The following is a 17,622-nucleotide window of genomic DNA, read 5'->3' on the forward strand; positions in this document are numbered from 1 at the left end:
TTCAAATTGTGATGTATATTATTATGATTAGTAGTAGTAGTAGTAGTAGTAGTAGTAGTAAAGTAAACTCTACCCCTAATTTGGAGCTCAAACTCATGACCCCAAGGTCATGAGTCATATGTTCTACTGACTGAGCCAGCCAGGCACTTCTAAATTGTAACGTTTTAATAATATATTCTTTTTTTTTTTTTCAATTCACAGCCAAGTTAGTTAGCACATAGTGGAATAATGATTTCAGGAGTAGATTCCAATGATTTATCCCCTATTTATAACACCCAGTGCCCATCCCAACAAGTGTCTTTCTTAATGCCCCTTTATCCATTTAGCCCATCCTCCCACCCCCAGCACCTCCAGCAACCCTCAGTTTGTTCTCTGTATTTAAGAGTCTCTTATGTTTTGTCTTCCTCCTTATTTTTATATTATTTTTGCTTCCCTTCCCTTATGTTCATCTGTTTTGTATCTTAACTTCCTCATAGGAGTGAAGTCATATGATATTTGTCTTTTTCTGACTAATGTCATTTAGCATAATACCCTCTAGTTCCATTCACATAGTTGCAAATGAAAAGATTTCATTCTTTCTGATTGCTGAGTAATACTCCATTGTGTGTGTGTGTGTGTATATATATATATATATACATATACACATGTATATATATGTATATATATACACCACATCTTCTTTGTCCATTCACCCGTCAATGGACATTACAATGAGAATCTTGAAAGAGCATAGAGAACAAAACAACACCTCCACGGAAAAATGAAAGCATACCAGAAAGACACACCGCAGAAAATATCAAAATTGTAATCTTCTATTTCCAAATGAGCTAACAGGCATTAAAACAATAATAGAAGACATGAAAAATAACACAAATCAGTACCACAAGAGATGAAAAACCAAGTGGTGGAACTCAGAAAAGAATTTGAGATAAAAGGAAAAAATAACTTCAGAAGTGAAGACTAAATTGGAAGACATGCAAGAGCAAATAAACACACAGTTAAATGCCTTAGAAGAAAGAGAAGGTGAAAAGAGAAAAAAACTTTTAAATCAAGAAGATGACATACATCACGATAGGCAGAGAAGATCCAACATACAGATCAACATTCAGGAGTGCCTGAATTAGAAAATCAGAGAAAGGGAGAAAAGTAAATGCTTAAAGTTATCATTCAAGGAAAATTTTTTACTGAAACTACTTATTAAAAGACTACACTGTGTTGCTGAGAAAACTGACCCAGAATGAGCAATGCCAAAGGGTATTCTAGTAAAATTGTTGGAAATTAAAGAAAAAGAAAAAAGAAGGATTGAAGACACCTAAGCAAAAATAGCAAATGATTTATCAGAGAATGAAATTTAAATTATCATCAGAGTTTTTGACAGTACTATTTATGCCAGAAAAAACAGAGTAATGTGTTTTTTCAAGGGAAAAAATATTATCAATATCCAAGAGCTCAAAGAATATTATTTCTATGACCCTTTCTAGTGAATCTACTTGAAAACAAGCTTCTGACAACCAAACTTACTAGAGATATATCAACACAACTGATACGCACATTAAACCTACAGTACTTACAGAAAGACTAGCTGGAGGTTAAGAGGAAAGAGTGTCATATGTAATGGTGATACCCCCAAACAGTGTAGATAGAGTACAGCTTCAGGAAACCATAGGAGAATGGAGAGCACATATACCCTGCACAAAAATTTAACTGATCTTTACTTTTATATTGATGATGGTAAAATAGTAGTGTTGTAACTCTGATACTATTGCGTGTATAATGGAGGATAAAGGAACTGAGTAATTATAGAATATTCTACCCCTGTTATCACCTGTGTTCTTGAGAACCAAGATTCTCCGTGTGGAAAAAAGAAATGTGTATGCAATACAGAAGGGATTAAATTTAAAACCCTGTAGTCCTGAATTTGAACTGGAAGTATCATTGTGGGCTCAAGGCGTATTTTGTCATATACATATGTGTCTACTTCATATGTATGTATGTGTATACTGATATACGTACGTGTTTCTTAGTTCTGGCCTCTAGAGACACCTAGAAACAATCACCAGTTCTGTAGCAATAAGTGTCTATAGCACCTAGATTATATACTTACAGAACATTTTTCCACTAAAAGAAATCAAAGCTTTTGAGAAAATGGCTGAGTCCAGGTCTGGGGAAGGAACATTCCATCGTACAAGATAGCAAGGAAGCAAAATAACTAAGGAGGCTACCACTGGGCACAAATGTAATGGTATGAGCTTCTAAAGGATAATAATTGTGATTAATTACAGCCAAAAACATGCTTAGATTCATGGATTAATAATGATATATAAACAACTAATTGGTCACTTTGGAGGATGATAGAAAATTAATCCATCATCTTGAAAACTGTAAGGAGGAAGAATTGAGCATTTATCTTGCTTTTTCTATATAAACTGTACCACTTGGTAACCAAATAGTAGATGAGAGGAAGCATCTCTTTATATATTCCAACTAATAAATAAGAAAAATATATATATCATTTGAATATCATTATTTTACAACTCCCAATAAATAAATGGACCTAAGCATTAAGTTTCACCAACTGCTAACATCCAAAACAAAACAAAAACAAACAAACAAAAAACAAAAACAAAACAATAATCAGACACTGGTCATATATCTAGAAGTAGACACTGCTCCATTGTTTGAAGAGTTGAGACAGATAGAAATGTTTTAACCTCACGATGGCTACAATATGTGTATTATTTTTACTTTGCCCCAATAAGGAGAACAATTTATTAATTATCATCATGTACCCAAAAGGGGTTACTTTTTTCAATTTATAATAAAGAATGATATCATAGGCATTTATGGATGGTGAGTAATTATATTTACTTGGATTTTAGTCCTGATTTTATTTAATGGCATCTACAATGGCCATCAAAGAGGTTCAATATGCCACAGCTCCCGTGAAGTTCAGCTCAGTCAACAGTTGTAAATAAAATTCAACTCCATGGTTCAGAATCAAAATGGTACAAAAGATTCACCTATGCCATTGAGCGCTACTGTGTGGTACAGCTGCATAGGCCTTAAACATGAGGCAAATTCCTTATTATTGTGATTAATAGTAATAGTTGAAAACTTATTTTCCTTGGTATCACGCTTTATTTCTTTGCATTCAATTGAGCAGATGAGATGGCTTAGCAACAGTAATAAAACTAGTACAATCACTGTCTAGCCCATTTTTTAACATGGTGAGGTATATTACTAATTGATTTGTTTCTTCTTGGAGGGTGCTGCAATATACTTAAAATGAAACCCAGTGCTTAATGGATTTTTCTTTACTCTGCTGTCTATAACCAATCAGTATTTTGGTGTTTGTGGGTCCTTTATACAATTTAGTTGTGAACGAGTATTAAGCTAGGTTTCCAATGTGTGGTATAAGTAAGAACAAGATAAAGCAGTTCATTTTTTTTTCTTTCCTAAATGAGATTTAATACAATAGTTTGGTTTTTTTTTTTTTTCCAAGTGAAGGGAAAAGAGCCAGTCTTCCTCCTTCCTCTACCCCCAATCCAGGTTCCTCCTTGGGGTCCACTTAATCCTCCACAGAACCTCAGGGTCCAATGTAGACTCTCATCTAGGGAATACAAGGACCCTTGTGCTCCCAGGTTAGCAGCTCAGCATCAAGTCCATATCACTGCTGGTCTAACTGTGACCTTGATCTTCTCACCAAAAACCAAGGTTTTGCCTTATTGCTTCTGACCCAGTCCCTCTCTGTTATATCTCTGCTTCCTGACCTTGTAAACATTCCAGTTTCTGGATTTTATTTCGACACCTCCTGGCTCCCTATGGCCTCTCTGGGAACCAGAGTCCTGATGCTAAGGACCAACTTTCCCTGGTTTGTGCCTATGACCCGCTAAAACCTACACTGTGCTAGGCTATGATACTATAGGGCCAGGGTAGGATGTTCTGGGGCTGAGGGCCCACGCACCATGATATCCTGACCAGACTCTCACCTGTCCCCTCATGGTGGCCTGCCTACTCTCTGGGCCTTAAGCCAGCTTGATATGGTCTGTCCTGGCTTTAACTGAGCCCAAGCATTATGGATTTAAAAGAAAAAGAAAAATAGATTCTCAGACAGGTCCCATGAGGATTTCCTGGTGAGTCTAGCAACTTTTTCAAGTCTTGAACTTGAACTCAGATCTGTGCTTAATGCCTGGCTTGACTGATTATTCACTCTGTGTACCACAGGCTAGTCACTCAGCTTGAATTTCCTGATTTTTAAATTTAATACATATTTAAAGGCACAATACCTAACTCATATTATATACACATTCTATTTTGAGAGGTTTTTGTCACCTTCATGGGAAGAATTTACTTCTCAGGTATCCGAGGTTCAGCCTTTCCCCACTGGACACACACACACACACACACACACACACACACACAGAGGGAGAGAGAGAGAGAGAGAGAGAGAAAAGGAAGCATAAACAAATCAGGAAATAAACAGCTTCTACCTGGGAACCAAAGCTTACTTTGACTTCTCCCCCCTGGAACCACTGTCACTAAATCTCTTGCCTCTCAGATTCTGGACCTACCTGCTTTGATCTATAAGGTTGTATCCAATACTTTCCACCCCCAGAGACACTTCTGAAAATCACCCTAGCATTTGTCTACTGTCTCATGGTTCTAACTATCTGCCTTAGCTTAGAACTGATATCATGCCTACCTTGCCTAAAGTACCTACCAGACCCTTCCTGCTCCAAGAGTCCCTTGTTCCAGATACCTCCTCTGGGGCCCTCCTAGGCCCACAGCAGTTAATATCACCAGGCTCAGAGCAATAATAATTTTCTTTTAAATCCATGAACCCACCCCTCAAGCAAGGATCTGGAAATTAATATAGTCTGCTCCCAGCCAACGTTAACCCAGTGTTCAGAGGAAGGGAGCCAACACCATGTTAGGCACTTTAGAGGGACACTAGAAATAGAGCAGAGTAGCGATTGTCCCTGTCCCTTTATACAAAGCCACAGGAACTTACAGTTCTGGTGAACTTATCTTTAAAAATAGATTCTAACATTAAAGTCTTAATAAGGACACAGGATCAGGGAGGGACTCCTGTAGGAACCATCTGAAAAGGCTAGAAGTCTTCAGTGCAAAAAGCTGGGAAGGCCTTATCACCACCAAAGCATCTTTGGACAGAGAAAGAACCCCCAATTTTTCAGTTCCTTCTCTAAGGCTGACTTACTCAGAAAAGTCTGGAGAAGGATGTTCTTTCTCCATTTGAACAATGAAGTAGATAGGACTGAGTTCACAAATCTCATTGATTCTCCTGGGAAAGTTTTTACAAAATGCAAGTATTGTCCTCCCCCAACCATTGCCCAACCTAGTATCTACTAATCTGAATACCCAGAGTTCTGAAATTCATACTTTTTTTTTTTCAACGTTTATTTATTTTTGGGACAGAGAGAGACAGAGCATGAACGGGGGAGGGGCAGAGAGAGAGGGAGACACAGAATCGGAAACAGGCTCCAGGCTCTGAGCCATCAGCACAGAGCCCGACGCGGGGCTCGAACTCACGGACCGCGAGATCGTGACCTGGCTGAAGTCGGACGCTTAACCGACTGCGCCACCCAGGCGCCCCCTGAAATTCATACTTTTAAAGGTCCTCAGGTGGTTTGGAAACCACTGAATTCAGTGATCTCCAAGGTCCCATCTTGCTGTGATATTCTATGATGTCAGATTCCAGAAAGAATGAGCAAAGGGAACCAACAAGTGAGGCTTGAGCAAGACAAGCCCACACACATAATAAGCAGGAAAGCCCTTGGACAATGGACAATGAAGTTAGAAACCCCATACCCCTAAGAGATATAGCTGGTGGGAAACATAAATTGATTCCAAGCAACTCTGGGCAGATTTATGAGGGTCAAGGCCATCAGAGGGAGCAGGGAAGGCCATCATGCCTGGAAGGCCGCTGAAAGCAAGCAAATTCTAGCCGGATAAATCATGGGTCTGACCTGGGATGGCAAATCCTGTTCCCATGGAATCTACTCTGGAAAGAATTTTCTCTCTGGACCTCTCCATCAGAAATTGATGAAAATAAAAACAAAATTTTGTGTACAGAAACCACCTGAGACTAACATATGTCCACTGAGTTGGGAAAATACTGATCCCTTTATTGAGAAGCAGCCCTAATGGCCCTCCTTTATGGAATGGGAACATAAATCTTGAGATTGGGTGTCTCTGCTTCTCACAGTCAGAAACTGAATAGGAATTTATACAATTTTAAACTGTGTTCATTATGTATCTCCAATGCCAGATGTTATTCTAAGCATTTTGCTTAGGCTATCACTTAATATTCACACTAAGTCTAATCTCCATGTGTTCAGATGAAGAAACTGAGGCTCAGAGAGGTATATGATTTACCCTGGGTATCATAGCTGGTGAAGGGCAAAATCCAGGATAGGAAAAGTTAGCCCATCTGGACCCAAAGCCCTTGCTTCTCTCCCTACCTCACCAAATGCCCCATCTGGTCAGGAAGTAGAAGCCCAGCATCTCTGGGAATGTCTCAGAACATTTAGAACAGAGTTAACCCGGATGGAAGTTAGAAGTGGGTCCCATTGAAGGGGAAATGCTCAGGTATGGTGCCAAGCCCATACCTTTAGCTCTCTTCCTCAGCACACCCTTAAGAACAGAAGAAAGTGGGGTGCCTGGGTGCCTCAGTCATTTAAGTGTCTGACTCTTGATTTAGGCTCAGGTCATGATCTCAAGATTGGTGAGATCAAGCCCAGAGGCAGGCTTCATTCTGACAGCACAGAGCCTACTTGGAATTCTCTCTCCCTCTCTTTCTGCCCCTCCCCTGCCTGTGTGCTCTGTCTCTCTCTCAAAATAAATAAATAAACTGGGGGAAAAAAACAGAAGAAAGAAAACACACACACACACACACACTTCATTTCCAGGACTGAATTAACTGCATGAACTGTCATGCTTCTGCTCCAGATTGAGAAGGCTGCCCCCAAATCTAGGCTGCTTGCCTCAGACACAGACTGGATTTGAGAACAGGCTTCAAGGAGCTGGAGATCACAGGACAAGTGGATTTTGTGATTCCCCTTCCAGGATTGTCTTTTTTCTCCCTGTTCACATTCTCATCCTTAGCTCACTGGGTTTAAATCCCTAGGTGCTGCTGGTGGAGGATTCATCCATATTCACGGAAACTCCCCTGGCCACATTTCCCATTGTCAGGAACAGCACCTGCCTTAGGCATAGGCAGGAGTCATTAACACAATTCATATTTTTAGAGTTTGGCACTTTACAAAGACCTTTAATATCCCTTGCTCCCTTTAATCCTCATGCCCATCCAGCCCCTTTTACAGACTAAGGAGCTCTGTCAAGGTCCCACAACCAATAATTTATAAGGGAGCCCCAAAACCCATGTCCTTATCCATTTCACCCCTTGGACACAGCCCACACTTAGGATTTGGGTGCTGGAGAGAGTAAAAGGGCAATTGACCAGGAGAGCTCTGTTAAATGCCCTCAGTAAAGAGGTAGCTCTTTGAATTAACAGTTTACTCCTTTAGATTATAAAAAGATAAGAAAATTAACAATTAACCATTCAAACAAACATGAATGGATTCATCACGTTCTTGCCCTTGAAACCAAATCGGCCTTCAAAAACCAAATAGATATCAACACCTTCATTTGAAAAAAGTAAAGTGGAGAAAGTGTTGAATACCCAGTGTTGAGTAGCTGTATGCATTGGAACCTCAACTAGAACTTCCATTTCCTAACCTTGGGGCCAGGGCAGTGTCACAAAAGCCCACCACACTGGCCCAGTTTTCAGATTACCAAAACTCCCCAGTGCAATCTCAATCTGATTGCTTGTAATTAGCAACCCAAACTAAGCTTTCATTTCTGTATCATTAAATCAGTTGAAAAATCTTCAAAAAAATTTTCATTTTAACATTTTAGTGAGCAAAGTATGTATACCAAATTAATTTTTCAATAATTCTCTATAGGTAGAATTTGACTTAATCACTTTAGAGGGAAATAATTTCTTCAGTCTTATAATGACATTTTTATATTTTAAGTAAAAGTAATTTACCAAGAACACATTTTTAAGAAGTTTTTATAGGTTGTACAAATGTTAGAATTCTAGCCAACATGAAATCTTACAATTCCTCAGGATCCAGCCTGGCTCAAAGATAGAAAGTTTCAAAGGAGGGGTGGGGTGTGCTAAGTGATCCTGAGCCACCCCTAGAAGGCCACCTAAGGGCACTGGGTACTCTGGAGACACAGCACCCGGAAGTGGTGGTGAGGGGCTCTGAAAAGGAGAGCATGCACTGGAGAGAAATGTGATCTGTTTCCCATTTTTTTACATAGAGAGCCTGGAAGCCGCTTTCACTGTGTTTACAAACCTAACTTGGTTATAAATAAGGAGGCTGAGCCTCACTGGGGGCCTGACAGATGGACAAAGCCACTGTCCTGGGTGCTTGGCCAATGGGGAACAGAGGGCTATGGAGCTGATTCTACCTCCAGTTTATTCTTTTGAGCTTCTCCAAGCTAAGGGGATTCTACATGCATGTGTCCAACCTTTGGGAGCAGGTTAGATGAAGTTACAATAGCATAGATTGAGCACCTGTGATTTGCCCAGCGCTGTGCCCAACTTGGTGAGAAATTGGGAAGGGCCCAGCCACTGCCCATGCCTGACTCACCTCAAAAGAGTCTTCTCTCCCTCCTCAGAACTCCCACAGTGCAGTTAGCCGAACTCTCAGAGGGCTTTTTTGTTCTTACTGTCGTGTGTTGTAGATAGTTGCATCCCTTTTAGTGTCCCTTAGTAGGCTATAAGCTTCTTTTTTTTCAAGTTTATTTGTTTTGAGAGAGAGAGAAGGCAAGTGGGGGAAGAGCAGAGAGAAAGGGAGAGAGAGAATCCCAGCACAGAGTCCGTTGTGGGGCTCCATCCCACGAACCGTGAGACCATGACCTGAGCCGAGATCAAGAGTTGGACACTTAATCAACTGAGCCACCCAGACGCCCCTAGACTGTAAGCTTCTTAAGCCCAGATCAGTCAGCTCTGTCTGTGTCTCTCCCCTCATATCTGACCCAGGGCCTGGCACATAGTAGATCCTCAAGAGAAGTTTCCAGTTTGAATGGCTGATCGGTGTTTCTTGCCTTGACCTTGGTGCCATCTTGGAACATGGGTTTGGGGCAATGGAGCGGACAGCTCAGAGGCAGCCCAGGGAAGCCCAAGGAGGAGGGAGGGCCAGGCCAAGTGAGTGACTCCCTTTCCTCTTGTGCTGCAGTTCACTGGCTGTTCACCACGTGCGGGGCCAGTGGGCCCCATGGCCCCACACAGGCCCAGTGTAACAACGCCTACCGGAATTCCAACCTGAGCGTGGTAGTGGGAAGCGAGGGGCCCCTGAAGGGCATCCAGACCTGGAAGGTGCCAGTCACCGACACCTACAGGTATGTATGGCAGAGGGGGTGGGGGAAGCCAAGGGGCAGATCTACCCTCCTGAAAATGATGGGGGTCCTGCCTGTGGTTGCATGCTTGTGGGGTGCCTGAGCACACAAGGCTCAGAGGCCACAGACTCTGGCCCATAGAGGGATATAAGGACTAGAGATGGGGAGATGGGGGATAATGGGATATGGCAACAAAGATGTTTTCTCTGTCTTCAAGGAGCCCACAGACTATTTGTGGAGATGATATACATGCATGAGCTAGCTTCAGAACATTCCTTATCTTTATTACTAATAATTGAAATTATAGTGGATTCTTTGAATATTACTGGATGCCATTCACATGAGGCAGTGCATGTAAAATGTCTGGGAAACAAACATACCATGTACATGAAAGATGATGCTCTTATCCTTAAACCTCCTTTCCTGGGTCTTCACGGTTTGCAAGTAAAACAGCGGTCCTCAAACTCTTGTCCCACACCCACCCCAACTGCATGGTATTCCACTAGAGCGAGGCCAGGCTGGAGGGAGACCTGACTCCAGTGGGCCACTTGGCTAATAGGTGAAGCTGATGGCCGGTAAAGGCTCAGACCAGTAGTTCTCAACCATCGAAATGGCTGAATGACTGGCTGATGCAGGTTACTAGCCCCACGTGGAGAAGGTCTGATTTTGTAGGTCTAAAGTGGGGTCCAAAAATACAAATTTTAAGAAAAATTTTGTGCTAAACATTTTTATATTAATGAAGCAAATATGACAAGATGTTGACACTTATTGGATCCAGGTTGGGAAGGGAGACATAAACGGTATTCATCGTACTCGTTGTGTTCATTCATTCATCCATTGAGAATATGAGTTTCTAACACGTTCCCAGGTAATGCTGATACGGCCCCTGGGAATGACTGAGTTAGGTTAAACCCTTGAGTGTAGTCCTCACTCAGCTCTGTGGACAAGGCCAGTGCTGCAGTCTTCATTTTACAAATGAGGAAACCGAGGCTCAGAATGTCAGGAGCATCCCCACAGACACACAGTCTGGATATCACCTCCAACCCCAGCCTTCTGAGGCACAGATTTACTGAGGCTCCTTCCACAGCAAACGGCAGGCTTAAATAGGAAGCATCATGATAATGACATTGTTGGTGCAAATGCCCCAGAGGCCAAACACAGTGGGAAGTGAGGTCTCTTTCCACTTCCCCAGCCCCACCCCCACCCCCAAGCACATCCTCAGCCCCCTGGGAAGAAAAGAGGCTTCTCAAGTCGCCCTGTTTTCTGTCCGGCCCCACCCCTGGGATCTCAGTGTAAATGCATTTCAGGGAGAGCCCTAAGTGCTTTTTAAATGACATTCTGGGCAGGAATGCAATAACAAGGTTTGGCTGCAATCAGATTAGCTGTTCTAGGTCCTACACATCCCCAGTAAATGATCAAAGACACTCAACCATCCCTGGACTGGCCACGCTGAGCAAGCCAGGCCTCTCCTTCCTGCCCGGCTGAGGTTTCATGGGTCACCCCCTGTCCCAGAGAGACAGAGATGAATGCTTGCTGAGGACCTACCAGGTATTCCTCCTTTTAGCGGTGCAGCAGATGTCATTATTATTAGTGATATTCCCTTGTTTCCATAAAAGGAAACTGGAGTCAGCCACTTTGCAACAGATCTCAGGCCACATAATCAGTGACGGAACTGGAATTTAAACCCAAGGCCCTCGGGCTCAAAGTCGGTGTGTTCTTTCCACTAAAAGTCACATAGGGACTCTGAGAGGCATGCAGGGGGACAGAGAAAACAAGAAAGGGAAGCAGCCATGGCAGTCATGCACCACCCACCTCCAGGAAGCCTCTGGAAATGAAAGCCTGGGAGGGGAGCCCTCCTCCCTCCCCCCACCCTGCCTGAAGGGGTGTTGGCCAGCCCAGCCCTCGGTGCAGCTCTCCCTGTATAAAAAGCAATGTGAAGAGGAAAGCACAGGGGCTGTAAGGCAGAGACCTCAACGGTAAACCCCCACTGAGACCCACTGTCCCATCACTGTCCAGGGCAGCTCCCAAACCAGACTGGCTGCAAGTCCCTTACTGCCCCTCCCACAAAGATCCACAAATAGGAGGCGCCATGTAAGTAAGGTGTTACTCTTGGGCTGCATTTCCCCCTGAGACAGTGTGAATCAGACCCACCTCCAAATGTGGGCAAGTTATTTAACCTCTTGAGACTCCGTTTCCCTATCTGTAAAAGGCAGGGGCTGGAGTTTGCTAACACTTGCCCACCTGGTTGCACAGATTATGTACAAGTGCCTCACACGATGCCTGCTCATGCTAGGTGCTCCCTGGCCTGTCGGCAGAGAAACCGGCTGGAGCAGTGATAATGTCAGGCAGCAGGCAGTGGCATGAAAGTATTTCCGGTAACAGATTGGTCCCACAGAGAGTACTTCCTAACTTCTCTGTTTCCAAAGACTTTTTTCTGACTTCTTCAGATGGGCCCCATGTTTTGAAAGATTTTGCCTGGAAGACAAACTACACTTATTTTTTCCCTTTTTCTTTTTCTTTTTTTTTTTTTTTTTTTAATAAATCACAACCACATCTAAGTCTAGCCAGGTTTCTGATCTGCATGAATTTCCACAGTATTGCCACAGTGCACTGGATATAATCCCAACCCAAATCCGGCAACTCTTCCCATTTCTCTCTGGAATATTGAGACTAGCCCACAGCCCCCAGCGTTGCCTGGGGAACACTCACTGGAAACGTGTACAAGGAGCCATCTTGCTGTTCAAGCCGGACACGTCAAAGTGTCCAAATTGGCAAAGGGGACATTCTGATCTGTAGGACTTTTTAAGACTGGCCTGAGATAGCACCACATCAAAAAGGGAAAAATCAAAACCCGGAAAACTTCGGGGTTTTGTTGTTGTTGTTGTTGTTGTTGTTGTTGAATCCTTGGGGGGTTTTTAATCCTTTAAAGGCTGTAATAGATATTTCTCACCTTGACCCTGGATGAGGCTCAGGGCTTGGACAGTAATGTATATTGATCATATAACTGAGTATCAAAGGAACAGACCATTTAATGATTTGCTTTTTAGCCCACATCAAAATGTCCCCACATCAGAATATCTATGTAGAAAATTCAGGTACCCTCTTTCTGGAGGACATTTTCTCCATGTTAACTAATTCTTGTTTAGTAAGTACAGTTCCTCTAGTGAGAAAAACACATCAAGAGAGATGAGAAAAAGGTGAGAAAGTGTGAGAGCATTTCTTATGATCTTCCCCTATTCCTGGAAGAGTGTGAGCGCTCAGCGAGTGCTATCTGGCTGCTGCCTGAGACCCGCCACTATTATCGTTCCAGCTGCTTCTTTACTACTGATCAGAGAGGTGAAGGAAAGAGAGCTAAATGCACCTACTGTTATGCCAAGGTGGGGCCATCATTGCCTGGGGCTTCCTCAGGGATGCACACAGGTAAACGTGTCCCCTACTCTTAACCGGTCAGTTATCCTGGGCCCGTCTCCCACCCTCTACTCCTTTGCCCACCACCACGAAAAGGGAGAGGAAGAAGAGGCTGGGGAGAAGAAAAGAGCAGGCTTGGTGGGGAGGGGCTTTCGGGGACAACCCCTAAATCCTCATCTCCCCCACCCCGCTGCTTTCCTGCCTTGGGCTTCCTCTTCCTCTGGATTTGCCATTTCCTCTGTCAAAACAGAGATGGTCTCACTCCCCCCCAAGGACATATGTCCTTGTGTCCAGACCTGTTCCCCCCTCATAATTCGCAAGTCTCAGTGGACCGCATTCAGCACATATTAGGACGCTGTACCTGACACGAAGTATATAAAGGTGCACATGATCCACTCCCTGCCTAAGAGGAACCCCAGCCAATGGGGGTGTCGGACACAGAAAAAAGCATTTCGGTGTGATGTAGAAAGTACTGCATGGAGGCTTCATCAGGCGCTGCTATCAGAGGCCAGGGAAGGGCCTGAGTTCAAGAATGGCTTCCACGGGGAGACAGCTTGAGGGCAGTCTCGAAGGTGGTAGACTTGTCCACAAAGAAGAGGGGAGGAAGGAGCCCCTAGGCTGGAGCCTCGCGTCCCAAATGCCGTTGGCTCCCTCTGGCGCCAGCTTGAGAGAGAAGCGAGCCTGGAGGCGGTGATAGCAGATGGAAGGCAGCTGGGTTGAGTCCTGAAGAGCTAGGCTGGGGCAGAGAGGCGCACATGGAGGGGCCCCGCGGGGCCACCAAGTATTTGGGAGGCGGACTCCGCATGACTGCTGGACTCGGCGAGGAGGCGGGACCCAGGATGACTGCCATGCCTGGGGGCTGAGGAGGCAGGACAGCGAGTGACAGCTACCACCTCCAGGAGCTTGGCTGAGAAGGACAGGCAAGGATTAGGGTAATAGGGAGAGTGTCACCTGATGAAGGGAGATTTCTGGGTCACAGCTCTGAGTGACGATGTCTAGAGTGTGCCCGTGGGGGTGGCGGCCCATGTGGGGCACAAAAAGCTCATGGATGCTGGGGTGGGGAGAACCTCAGCCTCACCGTGGAGTGGAGACAGACTGCTAGGGACTTTGTGTGACTCTTTGTGGGACGTACCCCACACATCAGTAGATGTCGGCAGCCACCTCTCACTCTTCCTGCCTTCCTCTCCTGTCTGTCCCTCCTTTTCTCCCCTCTGCCTTCCTCCCTGCTTCTCTAGAGTTCACCCTCCTCCCCAGCCCTCAGCCTTCCCCCTGCCCCACCACCCCCCACACACAGATCATTTATAGAAACATTTGTCAAGCACGGCCCACAGCTCCCGATGGCAGTTCCCTCATGGTTCACTTGTTCCTCAGACATAATGTACAAGAGGTCCCGGACCCCAGCTGGAGCCAGCAAATCCTGCCAGCTGACCTGGGCCACAGCTGTTCCTCGTGGTCTCCATCACTGACACGCATTTCCTCACCTGGCTCCAGGGACCAGAGTGTGCAGCTGGATGACACTATCATTCAACCCAATCCACAAGCAGCCACGGGGCTCCTACTGTGTGCCAGCCACTGAGCCACGGGGCTCCTACTGCGTGCCGGCCACTGAATAGGCGCTGCATGACTTGCAGAGAGGACTGAGACACTGGAGCCTCACCATCTTTGCAAAGACTGCAGGGCACAAAAGTGAAATTAACAGTCCACAGTGCCAATACAGTCCTAGACAACTGTAGGAGAGAGTCACAGGCATGATCAATTGCCAGAGTAATTGTGCAGATAGCCATCGCCATGGAGAGCACAGAGCAGGGAAAGTCAGAGGCAGGGAGATTGCACAACGATTGATGGGCTGCAGGCAGAATGGTGTTTGGGTCCAAATTCTGCCACTGATACCATGTGACCTTGAAAGTGTGCTTTCCCTTCTCTGCAGTGTCTCTATCTGTAGCGGGGGGTGGGGGGTGGCGGGCAGGGTTTTAGAGAGAGGTTACTGAGCTCCCCTCTAGCTCTGATATTCCCAGGTGCTTAGGGCTGCACTGGTCAGGAAGGTTGCACCATCAGCCTTGCTCACTGGTGCGATCCAGAACAAAACTGGGGCTGCAAGAAGCACGTGCCTCCACAACTCACCCCTTACCCCCAGGGGTGTCTCCTGATGGCTCAAATGACCCATCTAGATAATGCAACTATGCGTGTAAGCAGAAATTTTCCACTGACCAAGCCTCGTACACACTCCCATGCCTCCTGTGCCCTCACGATAAACCTGTGGGCTGGGATGGGCAAGGCAGATCTTACTACCCTGATTTCAAGGCTCAAAGAAGAGAGGGACTCACCCAAGGTCCCGCTAGGAAGTAGAGGCAGAGCAGAGAGTGGGGTTCAGGAGAGGAATGAGGTGCTCCATGTATCTCCAAGCAGGTTCACTCACTCCCTCCGTCGGTCAACCTCCAGTGTCCCCACGGATGCGTGGCGGCTGACAGGCCATCATACTGCACACTAGCCATGCTTTCGTTTCGGGATCCGGCAGGCAGCCACTTTGATTTGCTGCTAATTCTGTATTTTAAAAAGATTCACAACTCAATTACATCAGGTAACAATGGTTCACAGTCAATAATACAAAATGCAAACCCAATAAACATCCATTCTGACCAGGGGGCATGGATTTAGATGAGGAAAAACAAAAAAATTACAGCATCAGCTCGTCAAGAACAGTATCTTGTAATTTCCAGTAAATTGGAATCACTGCAAGTCATTTTCCCCACTTGAGTGGCAGGTGTATTAATTTGTTGTCGTTTGTCAACCATCAAAAATAAATTGTTTACAAGGAATCAGAGTGGGGGGCAAGCTTTGGAGAGTCAGGCTGAGGTTATTATTCTGGCATGAGTTTGTGTGACATGATTCATATGACTCGGAGGTCTTTAGAATCATCAAGGCTGCCTGTGCCCCCACTGGTTCCCTGGGTGAAACTGGATAGCCTTGATCCCAGACCCCTGTGGCCACAGCCTCCTCCACCTATTGGCCTATTCTCTAGAAATCAGGGCCTCATTCATTCACTTGCTTCCACCTCCCAGAAGTCACCCCCAGAAGAGGAGTAGACAGGCTCACCCACAGGGATGCATCAGAACAGCAGCTGCTATTTGGTGCTCGCTGACTACCCTCCAGGCACTGAATTGGGTCCCTTATGGGCATTATGTCATTTAATTCAAACAACAACATTGCAAGGTAGGTACCTCTCTTTTGTGGATAAGAAAAGCGGAGCTCAAAAAATGTCAGTAGCCTGCCCAAAAGTCATACAGCCAGTGAGTAATGCTGGCAGGGCCAGGAGAGGTAGGCAAGGTGCCTCAGACACAAAATGTAAGGGTCGGCCAAGTGCAGGGTCAGCACCCAGGAAGGGGCACCTCACCCACTCCTGGCATCGAGTAACAGCTTGGATTTGGATCCAGGTCTGTCTGCATTCTTGCTGTGGCACAGCCCACTCCAGAGGAGATAAGCATTGTACGTAGCAGCAACTCGAAGCTTCCAAAGGAGGGCAGCTCCACGGTGGGACTTCAGGACTCAGAGGGTTGGCGAGGGAGGTGCCCCTTCTCCTACAATTAGTCCAGGCAGGCTGTCGCCTGCTCCCCTGGCTTCAATGCAGTCCCTAATCCAGGGTGGAGTTGTGAGGCCGAGGCCAGCAACAGGAAATCTGGCTGCTGATGGCCAGTGCCAGTTGCCAGGCTCTACTGTCTACTCTGGAGAACTGACCCCAGCCCCGAGTCCTACCTTGCACTTGGCATCAGTGTGTGGTCTCTTCAAACCCACCACTTCTCCTCATGAGGGCAGGGGTCCTTGTCTTCATTTTATTCCTTGGTGGGGAGCTGAGGCTCTGGGAGGTTAACCAGCTTGCCCTGAGTCACACAGCCCGCAGAATGCCCAGCATGTGCCTCAGGACTCAGGCCTCAGGCCCCTTTGCATCCCACCTAATTGCCAAGAGCTAGGTCAAGGCCTAGAAGGGGCTAGAGTCCATAATGGGGAGGGGGGGCAGGAGAAATAGGGAAGAAGGGCTAGGGAGGGAAAGTGAGTCAGGAACAAACGACTTCTAAAATATAATAATTTGGCTAAATTTATACATGTGCAAGAGTTCAGAATGATTCATAATGCATGCAGATTTATGCAAATGGATATGCAAACAAGGCAGGATGGGATGCACAGGGTACCGCTTACCTCTCAGCCACAGCACAAGTGGGCAGGACGAGGTCTCTGTCTCCAGCAGCAGTTTTCCAAGCAAACCACACCTTCAGGTTGACAGGATTTTCTCCTGCAACCTGGCAAAGCCCCGAAACACGGAGTAGCTGGCAGGACTGAGGAGAGGGGCCTAACCACATGCTATCCCTACATTCTACACAGACCGTCTCTGGAACCCCACTGCCACCCACCCCTGCCCCAGGCTTCCCTTCTCTGGGCTAAAGAATTTTCTGCTGCTTTCCTCTCACCAATAAGCCTTCCTTTCCCCTCAGCCTTTTAATTGTCCTTGCCACCGTCTTTATTTCTAATGAGTCAGGAGCAAGGATGGGCCAGTAGCTTCTCAGGCCACCCTCCCTGTGTATCCACAGAAGCCTTGCAGCAGCATGTCAGAGAGGAAATGGCCTCTTCGAGGGGAAATGTGGGGGTTTGGACAAGGGTCTGCCACTGACCGGCTGTGTAGCCTCAGATGAGTTACTTAATCCCTCTGAACCTCGGTGTCCTCGTCTGTCAAATGAATTACTAACAGCTACTATTTATGGCTATGGGCTGGGGGGGGGGGGCAGGGGGAGTCAT

The 17,622-nt window shown here is 45.7% G+C and overlaps 1 protein-coding gene across 1 annotated transcript in view; it reads left to right on the forward strand.

Moving 5' to 3' along the window:
• Window positions 1–17,622, forward strand: part of ALK (ALK receptor tyrosine kinase) — a 674,721-nt gene that overhangs the window by 610,356 nt on the left and 46,743 nt on the right. The window contains exon 12 of the mRNA XM_047068721.1: window positions 9,270–9,432. Coding sequence (XP_046924677.1) covers window positions 9,270–9,432 — 163 coding nt within the window. The remainder of the gene's footprint in view (window positions 1–9,269; window positions 9,433–17,622) is intronic.

Source organism: Lynx rufus, unplaced genomic scaffold, assembly GCF_022079265.1.
Source record: "Lynx rufus isolate CCGP_SWC_20201006 ecotype Redwood Valley unplaced genomic scaffold, mLynRuf1.p SCAF_8, whole genome shotgun sequence".
Taxonomy (NCBI): domain Eukaryota; kingdom Metazoa; phylum Chordata; class Mammalia; order Carnivora; family Felidae; genus Lynx; species Lynx rufus.